Source organism: Corythoichthys intestinalis, chromosome 22 (assembly GCF_030265065.1).
Source record: "Corythoichthys intestinalis isolate RoL2023-P3 chromosome 22, ASM3026506v1, whole genome shotgun sequence".
NCBI classification, from domain to species: Eukaryota; Metazoa; Chordata; class Actinopteri; order Syngnathiformes; family Syngnathidae; genus Corythoichthys; species Corythoichthys intestinalis.
This window is the reverse complement of record NC_080416.1, coordinates 3,972,984-3,989,833: the sequence shown is the minus strand read 5'-3', so window position 1 is coordinate 3,989,833 and position 16,850 is coordinate 3,972,984. Positions and strand designations below refer to the sequence as shown.

Genomic DNA, 16,850 nt, shown 5'->3' with positions numbered 1-16,850 from the left:
ATTAAGATTCGGATCACGATACTTAATGTTTGGAGAACAGTGTAAATGTGTGGCCTCTTCACTCTAGCTGACAACGCAAACATTGCTTGAAATGAAGATGTAGACAATGAAGGCCTGAGGCAATTTTGCACTCAGTGATACTTAGCAGGGGTGTAGCAATTAATTGATTTGTGATCAATGTGTCAATTTGTAACGCCTAATCGAATCTGGATTGATCAAAATGAAGATTTGTCGTTAAAATTTCTGAAATGTTCCGACAACAAAACTGTTTCGTATGTGTTGAGAATTTATTCTGGTGTCTGATTGTTTGGAAAGAACAATATGATACAGGGAGTCCTTGAGCTACGTTTTAATTACTGATTACGCTTTTTAAAAAAGTCCTCTAGTTACTTTAGTAATTACTTTATTATCAAAGTAGCTAAGTTGCTTGAAAATTGTAACTGACTGGTGAATCATATATATATATATATATATATATATATATATATATATATATATATATATATATACATATGCGTATTAGGGCTGTCAAAATTATCGCGTTAACGGGCGGTAATTAATTTTTTGAATTAATCACGTTAAAATATTTGACGCAATTAACGCACAAATGCCCCGCTCAAACAGATTAAAATGACAGCAAAGTGAAATGTGTACTTGTTGTGTTTTTCAGAGTTTTATCGCCCTCTGCTGGCGCTTGGGTGCGACTGATTTTATAGGCTTCAGCACCCATGAGCATTGTGTAAGTAATTATTGACATCAACAATGGCGGGCTACTAGTTTATTTTTTGATTGAAAATTTTACAAATTTTATTAAAACAAAAACATGAAGAGGGGTTTTAATATAAAATTTCTATAACTTGTGCTAACCTTTATCTTTTAAGAACTAGAAGTCTTTCTATCCATGGATCGCTTTAACAGAATGTTAATAATGGTAATGCTATCTTGTTGATTTATTGTTCTAATAAACAAATACAGTAATTATGTACCGTATGTTGAATGTATATATCCATCTTGTGTCTTATCTTTCCATTCCAACAATAATTTACAGAAAAATATGGCATAATTTATCGATGGTTTAAATTGCTATTAATTGCGATTAATTACGATTAATTTTTAAGCGGTAATTAACTCGATTAAAAAATTTAATCGTATGACACCCCTAATATGTACACATATACATGTATATATATGGCGGAAAACACAGACAAAACTGAAAAAGCAGTTTCTGCTCCTGCACTCCTCTTTACAAGAAACCAAGAAACTGCTGTATTTTAAGCCAAAAGAACTGTTGTGTTTGATAGAACAATATGTCTATATGCTGCCATAGCAGATTCATGGCGCATTAAGCCCCCAACTATTTTTAATTATTGCTATGGCAGCATACAGACATATTGTTCTATCAAACACAACAGTTCTTTTGGCTTAAAATACAGCAGTTTATTTTAAAGAGGGGTGCAAGAGCAGAAAATTGATTTTTCAGTCTTTTCTGTGTTTTCCGCCCTATAAATCCACCTACAGTGGGGCAAATAAGTATTTAGTCAACCACTAATTGTGCAAGTTCTCCCACTTGAAAAAATTAGAGAGGCCTGTAATTGTCAACATGGGTAAACCTCAACCATGAGAGACAGAATGTGGGGGAAAAAAAAAACAGAAAATCACATTGTTTGATTTTTAAAGAATTTATTTGCAAATCATGGTGGAAAATAAATCCACCAAATCTAGTTAATTGGTTGATCGGGCTCGGGCCGGGCCGGGCTTCAATACCAGCGGGCCGTGTGGGGTCGGACTGGATTTTTTAGGCCCGATCTAACCTCTATCGCACATATATAGTGGGCTAGGCCTACATTTTACTTTTGTTCTACATTGCAATTTAGTTGATGTTTTGTTTGCAACTGAACTGATCCCTGGATTGATATTGCGATAAAGATGCTGCTGCACTACAATATTTTCATTGTCGTTTTCTTTAATATTTACTAGAATATTTTTATTGATGGGTCGTTGTGACTAAAATACAGTGACTGTTATTACTGATTTTGCACAGGAGTTCAGATGTTGCACTGTGTGAAAGGCTGCTGCTGTGTGTAAAAAAAAAAGAGAAAGCCCTGGTCTCATTCAAAGCACTAATTAAATGCTGTGATCTGTTTTTTTTTTTTTATATATATATTAGGGCTGTCAAACTATTAAAATTTTTAATCGAGTTAATTACAGCTTTAAAATTAATTAATCGTAATTAGTCGCAATTAATCGCAATTCAAACCATCTATAAAATTTGCCATATTTTTCTGTAAATTATATATATATTCTGTAAAATCAATTGTTGGAATGGAAAGATAAGACACAAGATGGATATATACATTCAACATACGGTACATAAGGACTGTAGTGGGCATTTCACTCTACTGTCATCTAAATCTGTCTATGCTGTCCTCACTCCGAAGCGTCTACTTTTTCCAAAGCTAGACAGCTAGTGAACGACGCCTTAATAATTAGACTTCTTCCTTTTTCATCTGATTTATTAATAAAATGGCCTCAAACCATTGTCCTCTTTAGACCGTCGTAGAACTACAAAAAAAAAGTACACAAGCATTGCATTAGCAACGTTAGCTTAGCACGCTATACAGGTTCACTAAACATAAACAAAAAGTGTCTCATACAAAAAATATAACATTTCGCTTACTAACATAATATGTACATTCTTTACAACAACCATACTTACGGACAAATCTTGTCCAAGGATCATATAAGCACAACATTATCAGCCCGAAACGTCGTGCAGCCATATTGAACTGGACTGAAAACAATAAACCATGTCGCAAAGCGACCACAAGAGTTCGCTGTTGGACAGCACAAAAATCCTTGCTGTAAAACTTACCAAAAGGCAGAATACTTTCTGAGCGGGACATGTGCGTTAATTGCGTCAAATATTTTAACATGATTAATTTAAAAAATTAATTACCGCGCGTTAACGCGATAATTTTGACAGCCCTAATATATATCTGAAAGTACTTTCATTTGACTTCAACCAGGAGTGACACAAAAGCCAATAAAAAGTTGTTTAATGTCTGACCGCTTGTGTTGCCTCGTGATTCACAAAAAATATGCTTTGCTTTAGAATTTTAATGCATCCCAGGCTTTAATGCATCGCGATGCATTGCCAAATCGAATCGAATCCTGACCCTCTGAATCAAATCGAATCGTTGCCCTCCGAATCGTAATCGAATAGAATCGTGAGGGCAGTACCGATGCACACCTCTACTTATTAGTATCTCTTTCTTTGATCTTGCAGCACACACTTTAGATGCTATTGTTGAAAGGATGACTGTCATATGATGCGCTGACTGACTTTTCAGTAACGTCACTTATCCCCGTCCGCTTGATTTGTTCCACTCATCCTCCTGTCTTTACATCTGAAACACTTATCAAGCGTCTTTGCGTTTTCACGGAAACATCGCCGCTCTCCCCAGAACCACAAAGATGCTCGCCGCGTTGATTTACTATGTGCTATTTTATAATTACGTCCCTTTGCTTTTTATTCACTCGTTCTCTTTTATCCCGTTTCTCTTATCTCTCTGCGCTCTCTTCTAGTTTTCTAATTCCATCCCCGTGATCCATTTTTATGCCTCACTGTGCCCGTGCTTGTTATCTCGAGCCCCTTCTTTTTTGCCTGTTTGATCTCAAATTCCAAATTTCCTCTCTCATCTACGTCACTTTTCTCAGTTTCCCTTCCTCTCCCCCCCTTGGTTTTTTGTTTTCTCGCCATTTCCCACAGTTTCAACAATGGCCTTTTCTCACTTGTTGTTCGTGGTTTTCTTTCTGCAGGCTCCCTGGAATGTGCTCCATCTTCACCGTAAGCTTTCACAGAAGTATGCGAACGACGACCACCTCGGCAACCTAAAACTAGCCCATCTGCACGTGATCCCCGGACCACTTCTCGGACCTCGTGCACCGTCATCCTGTGCGAAGATAGGAAACAATCTCATGCATTCTTCCTAGCCACTCCTGACAGTCCTTCCACAAGTTCCAACCTGATGTGTCCTCGCAATCCAAACAATCGTGCCAACGTTCTGGAATCTGACCAACAGTTCCCATTACATAAAACGCGTGTCAATTTATTACATCTCCAGATAGTTCTTAGAAATCACCTGGGATCCCTCGAGGTCTAATACTACCGTGAAGTTGGCCCCCATTCAGATGCAAATTAATATCAAAATGATGTCAATCGTTTGTGCTGTAAAAAGTTTTAACTCATTTGCTCCCAAAATTTAATTGTTTCAGTGTCCCAAAGACGCATGTATACGTCTTTTACGTTTTTTTTTCATAAGAGACATCTCTGGGTTCTGATTCAAATGAGCTCCAAAGCACAAAGCTGAAAATCCATTTTAAAGCAATAAAACTGGCCACTGGGGGGCAGTAGCGCATTTGGTAAGACCCGCAACCCGTTTCAATGGCAATGAACAGCCGGGGTGCCGGCGGAAGGATGCCAGGCGGCGGACGACCGAGCAGAACAACCTAGAGGACGCCCGGGATGCCAGGCGCTGGGCGACCGAGCAGAACAACCAGGACCACCAGTGCAGTGGATGATGTCGTTGAGTCCATGCTGCTCGCCAAGCAGACCCCGCAGAGACTCAAAAAAATCCATCTTTATGAGACAGGCAGCGATGAGGGAACAGCGACAACAGCGTCATCTCTCAGTTATGTGTAAATAAATTGTTACCTTGCTATCAAAACCTTGAAAGGGATCCTCTATTTTTAAGACAAGTAATTCTTAAAACATAAATGTTAGTATGAGTTATAATAATTTGATTTTAAAACCCCTCTTAATGTTTTTGTTTTAATAAAGTTTGTAAAATATTTTAAGTGATAGGTCGCCATTCTTGTTACCTCGCAGTGCATGACGTCACTGGCCCCGAATGCCGAAATTCCAGCTTGTCACTCGTTAGCTTTCCCAACATGTCGTGAGTTCTACCCTTCCTATTTGAACCAGATCTGAAAAGTGAAGAGCAGGACAGCACTGTCGGTCGTTCACAAGACAAGCTTCAGGGAAAAATGCGTGCAGCAAATACCTGATAAGAAAAAAGTTGGGCAAAACTGGTGATGCAAGAGAGTCCGGTTGGGAACTCCGGTTGGGAGCGAGAGTGCATGCTGTTGGGATTCGGGAACTCCGGTTTTATTAGCAGATATTCAAGGTAAGCATATTGCATTTTCAAACGTTTTCCCAATATAATTATGTAGATTGTTAGCATCCAGAGCTGTCGTGTGCTTTACATACAGTACACGCCAAAGAGCACACCTTGTGTAATCCAGGTCTTGTACATTGTAACGCGTGGTAGCTACGATACGTGTATAAAAGTACCAGAAAGGGGAGAAGCTTCCACTTATGCACATTTATTCTCAAAAAAATATTTCCACCTTGACCACACTTCACTCGGGAGCTCAGCAGTATGCAAACACGCATTCCCTGACAAACTCCAACATTGTTGTAAGGTCCACGTCAGAGTCACTGTCGTCACTGTAGCGTGCCATAGTGCTTTAATTGTTTAGTATGATTTGGGGAAAACTCCCACGAAGAATAGTCAGCAAAAAAGATAGCAATACTAATCCAAATCCGCGTTTTTTTACTCACTTGAAGATCCAGGAATTAGAACAATCCCATGGCAATATCGCAGCCGCGATTAGGCCGTCGATTCCACAAAATAGACTGATCGGAAAAGCCGCTGTGGGACCGACAAATAAAAATAAATGGACAGATCCAAAACCATTATTGCAGACGCGATGGGACCCTTACTTGACTGAGGATCCAGGAAAAATGTCCGGGCGCCAGTTGTAACGCGTGGTGGGTAGGATACATGCATACAGGGACCAAAAAGGGGGAGAAGCTTCCACTTATGCACATTTATTCACTAAAAATAATAATTCTACCTTGACGACTCACTTCACTCCCCTTTTTTCCATTTGACTGGAAATTGCATTCAAAAGCAGCACATCGTGGCATTTTACTTCGCGAGTTTAGGCAGCAATAAGCAATTGTTGAACATGCTACACATTTGGAAAGCTATCAATTGTTATTATCGTCATCACTGCGAGCCCGCAAACCATGGCGGTAACTAACGGTCAAAATATATGGACTAAATATTACAAAATATTGCCATTGATTTCACATTTTATGTGTTTCTAACAACATATTTTAGTACAAGAGAACAATTGTGGTTTATTAGAGCCTACATTTATTTAAATCAGAGGATCACTTGAAGGGAAAGGTTTGCTTTCTCGCACACACCATATAATTGTTCGCATTAGTATAACACATTCATTTAACTATAGTTTAGGCAGACTCCACTCAGTGGCCTTGAACACAGTAAAGTGAATCACCTTATCGGCGCTCATGAGGGGGAAAAGGAAAAATGGTACCGTAGGCACCGTCTAACTGTTTGCATTACTCGAACACACGTAATATAATCAATCAATGAATAGTATCATTTCTCATATTCATTGTAGGACTGCACTACTCTAACACACCTAATGTCAAATAAATAGCACACCATAGTTTAAAGAAACAGAATAGATACACAACTCCATCTTATCACAGAAGCCCAAAACGTGTGCGCCACGAGAAAGATTGACGCACCAAACTCTGGCAATCAGTCCTCCCGACAAACAAACAAGGGCAAAGACCAGCGTGCTTTGTCCTACAACAAATAGTGCCAGCCTGGATAACGAAGTTGATCGCAGGCGCTTGTGACGTCAAGACCAGCGCCGGTCGCTGTGGCAACCACATCCCATCCACGCACGAACCGAAACCGGCCAGAGAGGGATGATCCCAAAGCAACACCTGGACACACCTTCGGCCGGCCCACGGACATAAAAAACACTGGACACTGAGATAAGACAGATTTTGCTGCTCTGAAACATGTAGCCTTGTGTTGGATCCAGTATTGTCCCTCCGTCGTCTGTTTTTGCCTTGTTTTTGACCACTGTCGACAAATAAATTGTCAACCTGCTTTCGGCGAGTCTTTTTCAAACTTTTGGAACATGGAGTCAGTACAAAGGGTTAATATCAGAGGTGAACGCGCGAAGTTCCGTCTTCCCAGTTGGCGCACGCGGAGGCAGCATCGGCAGAGCGGCACTTTGTTCAGCTCTCGCTGTTTCCGTGCGGCTTGTCTGGGGAGGCGAATTTCAGCAAGCTCTATTTGTCTTGTTGTTGTTTTGTAAAAGGAAAACATTATTCAGATGTTTGGGATGTCACTAAAGCAAAAAAATAGCTGTGTTAAAGTCAGTTATGTTTGAAATGTATGCTTTAAACAAAAGCTCAATTTGTGTTTTTAATCAGAAATTGGAAAATTGCTCAAATTAAGCTATTTTCTAATGCTGATTTCTAAAGAATGGAAAAAGATATGAACTTACTTTTTTTTCCTGCTGAAAGAAGAGAGTCTAATCTTTCTTTTGGTGGGTTCCATGTTTATATAGCAATAGAACAGAATTTTCTGTGGGCCTTGCAAAATCAGTCAAATTCCAGTAAAACGTCCGGGAGCGAAGGGCCTTGCTCTGGTGAAAATGGCTGAGAGTGAATGAGTTAATCAAAACGGGGGGTTGGTTGACCTCAGTTTGACCTACAACTGAATTGTAGAAATGTGAAATATCACAAGAACGATAGCACCAACAAAACGTTTTACAGCACAAACATGGCACAAACGATTGACATCATTTTGATACAAATTTGTATCTGATGGGACGACTTCACCGAGCTAAAATCATTAAATCACGAACATTTTTTTCAGTGTTACATCGCTCATGAAAATATTGTATGTATTGTAGCTGGCTATACTCATCCAAAAAAAAGCTATTTTGCTCTTAAGGGACTCCTTAAAACGGTCACTCAAACTTCACTATAGCAATTGAAGGTTTATGTTCCCCCACGGGAAGGCTGGTCCTAATCCAACTTAGGGCTTTTGTAAAGTAGCAAGACAATTACTGCTCATAAATCTTCCATTCTTCCTCTAATCGTACCCTAAAAACCACAAAAGGGGGACACACGTTAAACAACATTCTCTCTATTCTTCCTTCAACTGTGCATACAGTGGATGCTGTCGTGTAAACAGTGTTTGACAATGCCTGATGTCCATCTTCCAGTATTTATTTTATGCAATCAAAAATGTGGAACATTCATCAATGGACACTTTTGTGGAGAGGAAACCCTCCAAAGTGGACCTCATTTATCCGAGTTGAATTCCAGGTTATATAACTGATGAAAACAGTTTACTATCATCACAAAATATTTCAAGGAAAAAGGACAATGGACCCTCATGATACGAGCACAATCCCTTCCAAGACCAAGCTCGTACCGTCAATGTATTTTCTCCATAAGAAATAATTGAACTCCAGTTAATGCGTGCGAGACTTTCCATGTTACCCTTAAATTATAATTGATGGTAGGTTTGCATTTAATGCAAAAGCAACCATGGTAAGGGGCATAAAAGTTGTATACAGAATTTACCCAAAACTTTGCCCATTTGTTTCTAATGGAATGCCATTACCATGTACATTGTTCCATTACCGTAATTTTCGGACTATAAGCCGCTACTTTTTTCCCCGCTTTTTGAAACCTGCAGCTTATTTGTTGATTTATTGGTGTTAATAGGCAACACTTTAATTGACAGTGGTGCCATAAGACTGCCGAAAAACTAAAAATTGTGACATGACACTATCATGGGCATTGATGAATACTTATTACAGATGTCATTAAGTATCATCCGGCAAATTATGTCTGTCACTACATTTATGTCCAGCTCGGATCTTTTACATCCATTCAAAGAGATAATTTGCCGGATGACACAAAATGACATCTGTCATAAGCAATCATTAATGCTCATGGCAGTGTCATGTCATAATAATGACAGTTTTCTGGCGCCACTGTAAACCAAAGTGTTACAGAATACCAAAGCTAGCGATTAATGAAACTGGATGAGTAACTGTAGAAATAAATAGCACAGAATATGATTTGTGATTGTTATTTACATCTGTAGCACTGCAATGCATGCTAGGAGGCATGTTGGTCGACAACAGTGTTGACAGCAGTTGGCAGCAGAGGTTGACCGTCTCCGCCAAGGGAGCTTTGATGGCCAAATGAAGCTTCTTGAAGCAATGAAGCTTTGCAGCCATTTGGTTCAAAGCTTCACGGTGGTTCATTTGGTCTTATGACAGTCGTATGATGCCGCTGTCAACTAAAGTGTTACCAGTTAATATCTTTTGGTGTAAATATCCCATGTGCCGTATGTTGGCAAAATTGAAGATAATTGTGAAAAAATGGCATTAGAAACATTCTAATGAAGTTGAGCATCTTGTGTCCCTGGCACAATCCCCAGACCTCAACATTATTGAGCATTTCTGATCAGTTTTAGAGATTCAATTAAGGTGTAGCATAGACTTCATAATGATATTGACAGGTCAGATTCTAACTTCACTGGGCCACGCCTTTGAATAGGGGGCCATCCCACATTCCGCTTCAGTTATTCGCAGTCAGTCGCAGCGACGCATGCAGCGATCCAACACCGGATTTATGCTGAAAAAGTACGAAAGCTGTACCGCATACAAACAGGAAGGATTGTTTCAGGAGTGATTTGTTCGAGGATTCAAGAAAATGCTAACTACACGTTTTTTAAATTTTTTTTTTTTTTTTTTAACTTTTAACCAAGAATCGAGACTGTTTTACGTCCATATCTATAAAGAATTCGAGGATTTAAGCATTTATTCACGGGAATTTTCACCAAAAAAGCTGTGTTTACATCAGGCGGCTTCTAGCTACATTCACTAACTTTGACATATTTACATAAAATAAATGCTCACTGCGCGTTTTTTTTTTTTTTTTTTTTTTGCTTTTAACCAAGAGTCGGGAGAGTTTTACGTCCATATCAATAAAAAATTTAAGCATTTATTTACAAAAATTTTCACCGGAAAAGCTCTGTTCACATCAGGCGGATGCTAGCTACATTCACGAACAGACTAGCATGTTACTTCAACATATTTACGTAAAATAGACACCAACTGCACTGTTTCTTTTTTTGCTTTTAACCAAGAATCGAGACTGTTTTACGTCCATATTTAAAAGAATTCGAGGATTTGAGAATTTATTCGCAATAATTTTCACTGCTGTCAAATAAAGTGTTACCGGTTAATATCTTTTAGTGTAAATATCCCACACAACAGTGAGGGCAGCTGCGCCTTATAGTCCGGTGCGGCTTATATATGAACAAATGCTCTTTTTGTGTCAAATTTGGTGGGTGGCGGCTTATAGTCTGAAAATTACGGTAATCTTCCTGAATAGATATGTATGGAACAAACCAGCTCAGTATGGACATTTCTGATGAACACTTGTCGTCAAGATGAAGACAAACTGAAAAAATAAGGACGGACCATGAGAAGGAAACTCCATAGATGTCGCCAAAATCTTTCTCCAAGCACATAAACAGTTCTGACAACAAACCCCGAAGCCGAACCGAAGGTTGTTCCTCCTTGGAAATTGTTTGGAGTTAACGAGGAGCAGGAAGAACAAAAGACATCACAGATATCCTTTTCCGTTGACACATCTCTGTATGGCTCGGCTTTATTTATTGTTTGTCAGCTTCTCGAACTATTTTTAGGTGAGCTATACTGAAAATAGCAAAGACGGAAAACAAGCCGTGACAGCCGTGTCTGTCATCGAAATGTCTGTTTTGTCATATTTATATGAAGAGAATCTCAGTTATGTCTATGTGAATGAAGGCCACTCACTGTTATATTGTATCTTTACTAACCCTAAAAGCACACGTCTGTCATGAAACCGAACAGCTGTGTCCTCTCTGTGCGTGAGTGTACATTCATTATATGTAGCAAACAGTGTAACAACTTCTAAGTAGAAATTGTAAATATTGACGTTCTGGAATGATGTTTGTATAGGAGGGGGAAAAAATGTTCCTCTCCTCTATCAGAGTTGTCAATTGAAAAAGGGCTATAGTTGAAAAGTGAGGGGGAAATTGCTGCCTATGAGAGCAATTGCATTTTAATGGGATTCCATTTGTGGACAGGTTCCACTGTGTCTGGTCATTCATTGTTGGGATATAACAGCGGCAGACTAATACGGCAAAGACCTGCTTGCTGATTGAATAATATTGATCAGGCCTCCAGGACATACAGTCCTCGAGGATTACAAAAGCCTGAAGCTTTGTCTGTGTTTGTGTCAAACAGCAGTGAATTAAATTGTTTAGGCTAAAAGACAACTGGCTATTTCATCGGAGTGCGGTTCATCAATTCATGTGTTATAGTTGTAGTCTGAACTAAAAAACACCAAAAGAGCCACAAATGCCATTCACGGTTGAGTTATTTATACAGTGGTACCTCTACATACGATCGCTTCGACACACGAACTTTTCGACATCCGACGTAAAATTGGACTCGCCATTTGTTTCTACATCCGACGACATGCTCGAAATACGACGACAATGGCAGCACCGCAGACGAATGCACGGCGGATTTTCTTGTGTGACAAATCAACACTGGTTTCAGAAAAGGTTGGTACAGGTGGTGAAACAAGGAAAAAGTTGACGCTTACCTTCTAAATGAAGATGCAAATGACAGAAAAATATGAGCGTAGGGTGGGCATCCGTGAAATGGCTCAACAATACAGCTCCACGGTCCTCCTCCGACCATCGTTCGCCAGTCTTTATAAGTTAAGCTGACAATTCTTATTGTGGTAACATCTCCAGAGAGATCGCCAACTTCGCTACGTTTTTATCATTTATTTCACAACTTATTCAAAACAAAAACACCTTCTGTCTGCCGCAGTTGACGGTGTTCTCAAGAAAACATTCAAAGTGAAAGTGAAACTCAAGCTCACCGGTCTGTCTCTGGCACGTCAGCCCCACGGTGCGTTCAGGGTCAGCAAAAAACGTCCGCCACATTAGAAACCGATTCGTTACATTAATACAGGAATTATTATTATTATTATTATTATTATTATTCCGATTTTGATTTATAATTTATTTGTTTTGCTATGTGTAATCGCCATTTGTAATAGTACCAGCAGTATTTTTTAAGGATTTAGTGAAGGTTTTTGGGCTGCGGAACGAATTAATGGAATTATAATGTATTCCTATGGGAAAATCCTGATCGACATACGACCATTTCAACTTACAAACAAGGTCCTGGAACGGATTAACTTAAGTTGTCTTGTTTAGAGGTGGACCGATATGGGATTTTCAAATGCCAATATCTTAAATTTTTTTTTTTTTTTTAATTCTGCTGATTGCCGATATCCAAAGCAGATTTTGTAAGCCAATATTTGAGCCCGATATACAGTGCTGGCCAAAAGTATTGGCACTAGAGATGTCCCAATCGATCGGCATCCCGATCGATCGGGTCAGATTACGTCATTTTCAAAATATCGGAATCGGCAAAAAAATATCGACATAATTCGTTTAATATATATATATATTTTTTAATTAAATCGTTTTCTAATTGTATTTAACGTTACAGACATAATATGTTACACTCATCCAGAGTCTTTAGTTTAGGCTTAAGGTAGGGTTATCAAATTTATCCCGTTGATGGCGGTAATTAATTATATTTTAAATTTATCACGTTAAAATATTTAACGCAATTAACGCATGCGCTGGTCGACCCACTCACGCATTGTCGCGTTCAGTCTGCAATGGCGCCGCTTTAACTATATATTGAGCTAAAAGGCAGCGTAAAATGAGTACAGTGAATTTTGGCAGCCTTTGAAGCCTTTTTTTAATTGGCTAAAGCCTTACAATCCCTCTCCCTGCGATGAGAAATATCGTGGGAAGCAATGTGGGGAAGAAAGATAGTAATTGATCTTTTTCTTAACACCCTAAGTTATTTCCCAACGCAGAGAAGATATATCAATTGGTACCACTACGCACAGTCATGGTTGCACTTCCCATCATGTATTTGGGCAGAACAGTTAAATGGCTACAGTATCATTTACTGAAAGCTCAACAAATACACTAGATGGCAATATTTAGTCACAATATACAAAGTCACATTTATCCTTTTAAGAATTACAAGCCCCACCAAAAAGTCACACACAGTGGCAGAGACATTAATACTACCTGCCTGCAAAGCCATTGTCATTGTTTGTCTATTTGACACACCAATATTTAATGTGATAATGAATAAGATGAAAAATGAATGTTAAACTTGCAAAAAGCCTTATCGACTGTGGGGGTTGAATAATCTTGAACACAACTGTATATGCTACTTTCCGTAATTTTCGGACTATAAGCCGCTACTTTTTTCCTTCATTTTGAATCCTGTGTAGTCCAGTGCGGCTTATTTATTGATTTAATTGGGTTGAAATTAACAGGTAATACTTTATTTGACAGCGGCGTCATAAGATCGTCATAATTATGACATGACACTATAATGGGCATTACTCAATGCTTGTGAGAGATGTCATTAAGTGTCAGCTGGCAAATTATGTCGCTAATTCAATTTATGTCCAGCTCGGATCTTTTACATCCATTCAAAAATGAGATCATATGCCGAATGACACTAAATGAAATTAATGCTCATAACAGTGTCATGTCATAATTATAATTGTCTAATAACAGTCTTATTGCTCCACTGTCAAATAAAGTGTTACCAAATACCATAACTATGAATTAATGAAACAACTAGAACAGTAACTGAAGAAATAATTACCGTAATTTTCGCACTATAAGCCGCTACTTTTTTTCCCTCATTTTGAATCCTCAGTCCCGTGCGACTTTTTGTTGATTTATTTGCGTTAATAGGTAACGCTTTATTACAGAGTGGTGTCATAAGACTGTCATAAAACCATCAAAATTAAGACATGACACTATCATGGGCATTACTAAATGCTTATGACAGATGTCATTAAGTGTCATCCGGCAAATTATTTTACTAACTCCATTTATGTCCAGCTCGGATCTTTTACATCCATTCAAAAGTGAGATAATTTGCCGCATGACACTAAAAGACATCTGTTTTAAATATTCATTGATACTCATGACAGTGTCGTGTCAAAATTATAATTGTCTAATAAGTCTTGCTGCGCCACTGTCAAATAAAGTGTTACCAAATACCATAACTAGCAATTAATGAAACAACTGGAACAGCAATTGAAGAAATAATTAGTACACAACACGAATAATGATTGTTATTTACATCTGTAGCGCTGCAATGCATGCTAGGAGGCATGTTGGACAACAACAGTGTTGACAGCAGGTGGCAGCAGAGGTTGACTGTCTCCCCAAATGGAGCAGTGATGGCCAAATGAAGCTTCTTGAAGCAATGAAGCTCTGTAGCCAATTGGTTCAAAGCTTCATGGTGGTTCATTTGGTCTTATGACAGTCGTATGCAGTGTTGTTAATTTTACTTTAAAAAAGTAATTAATTACAGTTACAAATTACTTCTCCCAAAAAGTAATTGCGTTAGTAACTCAGTTACCTGAATGTAAGAGTAATTAGTTACTTGGCAAAGTAACTAGTGATATTTTTTTTTTCTCAAAAAAAAAAAAAAAAAAAAAAAAAAAAAACAGGTCACACAATGTGAAGCTTAAAGGGTTTGGGGGACAATTGGCCCAAGCCCAATTCTTTACCCTCCACTTAACTAGACACAAGGGTATTGCGATAACTAGCTAGTAACCTTTGCTATGTGTGGAAGTCATTTAAAGTTGTGAATCAATCGTTAAAGTTGTTAAAATTTCTCCCGTTATTGCATTAGTCTCTTCTGTCTACTTTAAACATGTGTAAATTTTAAAACTGTTTCATCATTTAAAGATAGATTTAAGTTAAGCTTTTGCCGATTTAGGAGCATTTTAGATTTAAAAAATTTACTTAGGTTCGCTAGGAAGGATCTCTACATCAGGGCCTTCCTGAGAGGTCTACTGCTTTAAGATGGCGGCTGTTTACAAACGCATGTAGTCCTTAAAACATGTTGGCAATGCAGCAGTGTCTGTCACCTGCATCTAGTTCTATAATATGATATCTACCGTGTCATGTGGGCGTAGTTTGTCGGCTATGGCTGCAGTCAGGTATTATTGGAGCCATCTGGCATCGCGGTTGCAACGGCGCCGTCTTCCCCACTCCTGCTCTGCTCTCGTCCCCGTGAGTCCGTTTCTCTCAGACTGTTTTTTTATTTAACCAACTTAGTAACGCATAGTAACGCACGCCTTTCCCGCCTCAGTAACGGTAACGGCGTTGCCAAGATGAGAAAAGTAATTAATTAGATTACTCATTACTGAAAAAAATAACGCCGTTAGTAACGCCGTTATATTGTAACGCCGTTATTAACAACACTGGTCGTATGATGCCGCTGTCAAATAAAATTTTACCGGTTAATATCTTTTGGTGTAAATATCCCATAATACAGTGAGGATAGCCGCGGCTTATAGTGCAGTGCGGCTTATCTATGAACAAATGCAGTTTTTGGTGTCAAATTTGGTGGGTAGCGGCTTATAGTCAGGTGCGCCTTATAGTGTGAAAATTACGGTAACTATAAGTAGCGCTGCAAGCTTAATATGAAAGCCTTTAACGAAGAAACACATTTTGGATAGGGGTTGCACTAAGGGAGTCAAAAGGATAGGAAGAGGGAAGATAGGTTAGATTAGGGTGTGGCTGGGCAGAGTGAGTGCTGCTGGGGTGTACCTCTAATTTAGAAAGGAAATATGAGCCACTCAACTGAAACTAGACACTTAGGACAGACATTAAAAATGGTCTTTTGGTTGTCCTCACTGGTCTTATGACAAGCTTTGACACAGCAAGTGTCTGGTTTTAGTTGAACAGCTCACAAATACAGTAGTTCGGTTTCCACACCGATGATGATTGGATGAAATACAAAATGTCTTCTCAAGACAAGCAGAACAGTTCAGTTGCGATCGATTCAACACCCTGAGAGTGAAATGACCTGGATGAATGAGAATATTCGCTAGCTATTTCACGGTCGGGCAGAGATGTCTTGTCATTTTTCCATTGCAGCATAGGGCAGCTGATGGGCGAGAATTATTTTACAATTAGGATATTGACACCATTTGATTTGTTCGATGATGTTGATAATAAACTAGTTTGCATTGATATGGCAAAAAAATGTTTCAGTAATACTTGGGTTCAATTGGCTCTCAGTGCGAAATGTTTTGTCGTTTTGATCTTGGTTCACCTTGAAGTCTTTTTATGTTGTCAAGTTATTGATTGATGTTGCAAATTGTAAATATTGTAAATAAATCATTCTCGGTTCACAAAGATGAGTGTCTCAGTTTTTGCAGCAACGCAAATCAAGCTAAACCTCTGAATTAAGCCAACTGAGCCTGTACTATGCCTTCATTTTCAATTGCCATTCTAGGTTTTCATCCATTACTGATTTTTTTCCCGAGATCCACCAAAACTTGAACATAGACTTCATTACATATTTATGTGATGCTTCGTCATTCCTTGCGTAACGCGCTATCAGAAGCGGCCGAGCTTCATTTAGTAATAGTCGAAGACGGCACACACTCATGTCGGATTTAAGCTTGGATTTTTGCAGAACTACAAAAGCTGTACCGCATAAAAACAGGAAGGATTTTCTCAGGAGTGATTTTTTTCGAGGATTCAAGGTAAATGTGATATTTTTTGTACCATGCATGCGGGATTGAAGCATTTATTCGCAGGAATTTTCTTCTTTGTTTACAGATGGAACCGGCTAATTTTCGTAACTGACTAGCCTCATAGTTGACTTTTAACCAAGAATCGAGACTGTTTTACGTCCATATCTATATCTAGTAGACCATATCTTAAGGGATTTAAGCATTTATTCACAAGAAGTTTCGCCAGAAAAGCTCTGTTTACGTCAGGCGGCCG

General features: G+C 38.7%; 1 protein-coding gene across 1 annotated transcript in view; it reads left to right on the top strand.

The window, feature by feature from the left end:
* The window catches only part of samd12 (sterile alpha motif domain containing 12), a 243,950-nt gene that overhangs the window by 162,132 nt on the left and 64,968 nt on the right, over nt 1-16,850 (top strand). Inside the window, exon 5 of the mRNA XM_057827486.1 lies at nt 3,820-16,606. Within this exon, the coding sequence (XP_057683469.1) occupies nt 3,820-3,851 (32 nt within the window). The 3' untranslated portion in view covers nt 3,852-16,606. The remainder of the gene's footprint in view (nt 1-3,819; nt 16,607-16,850) is intronic.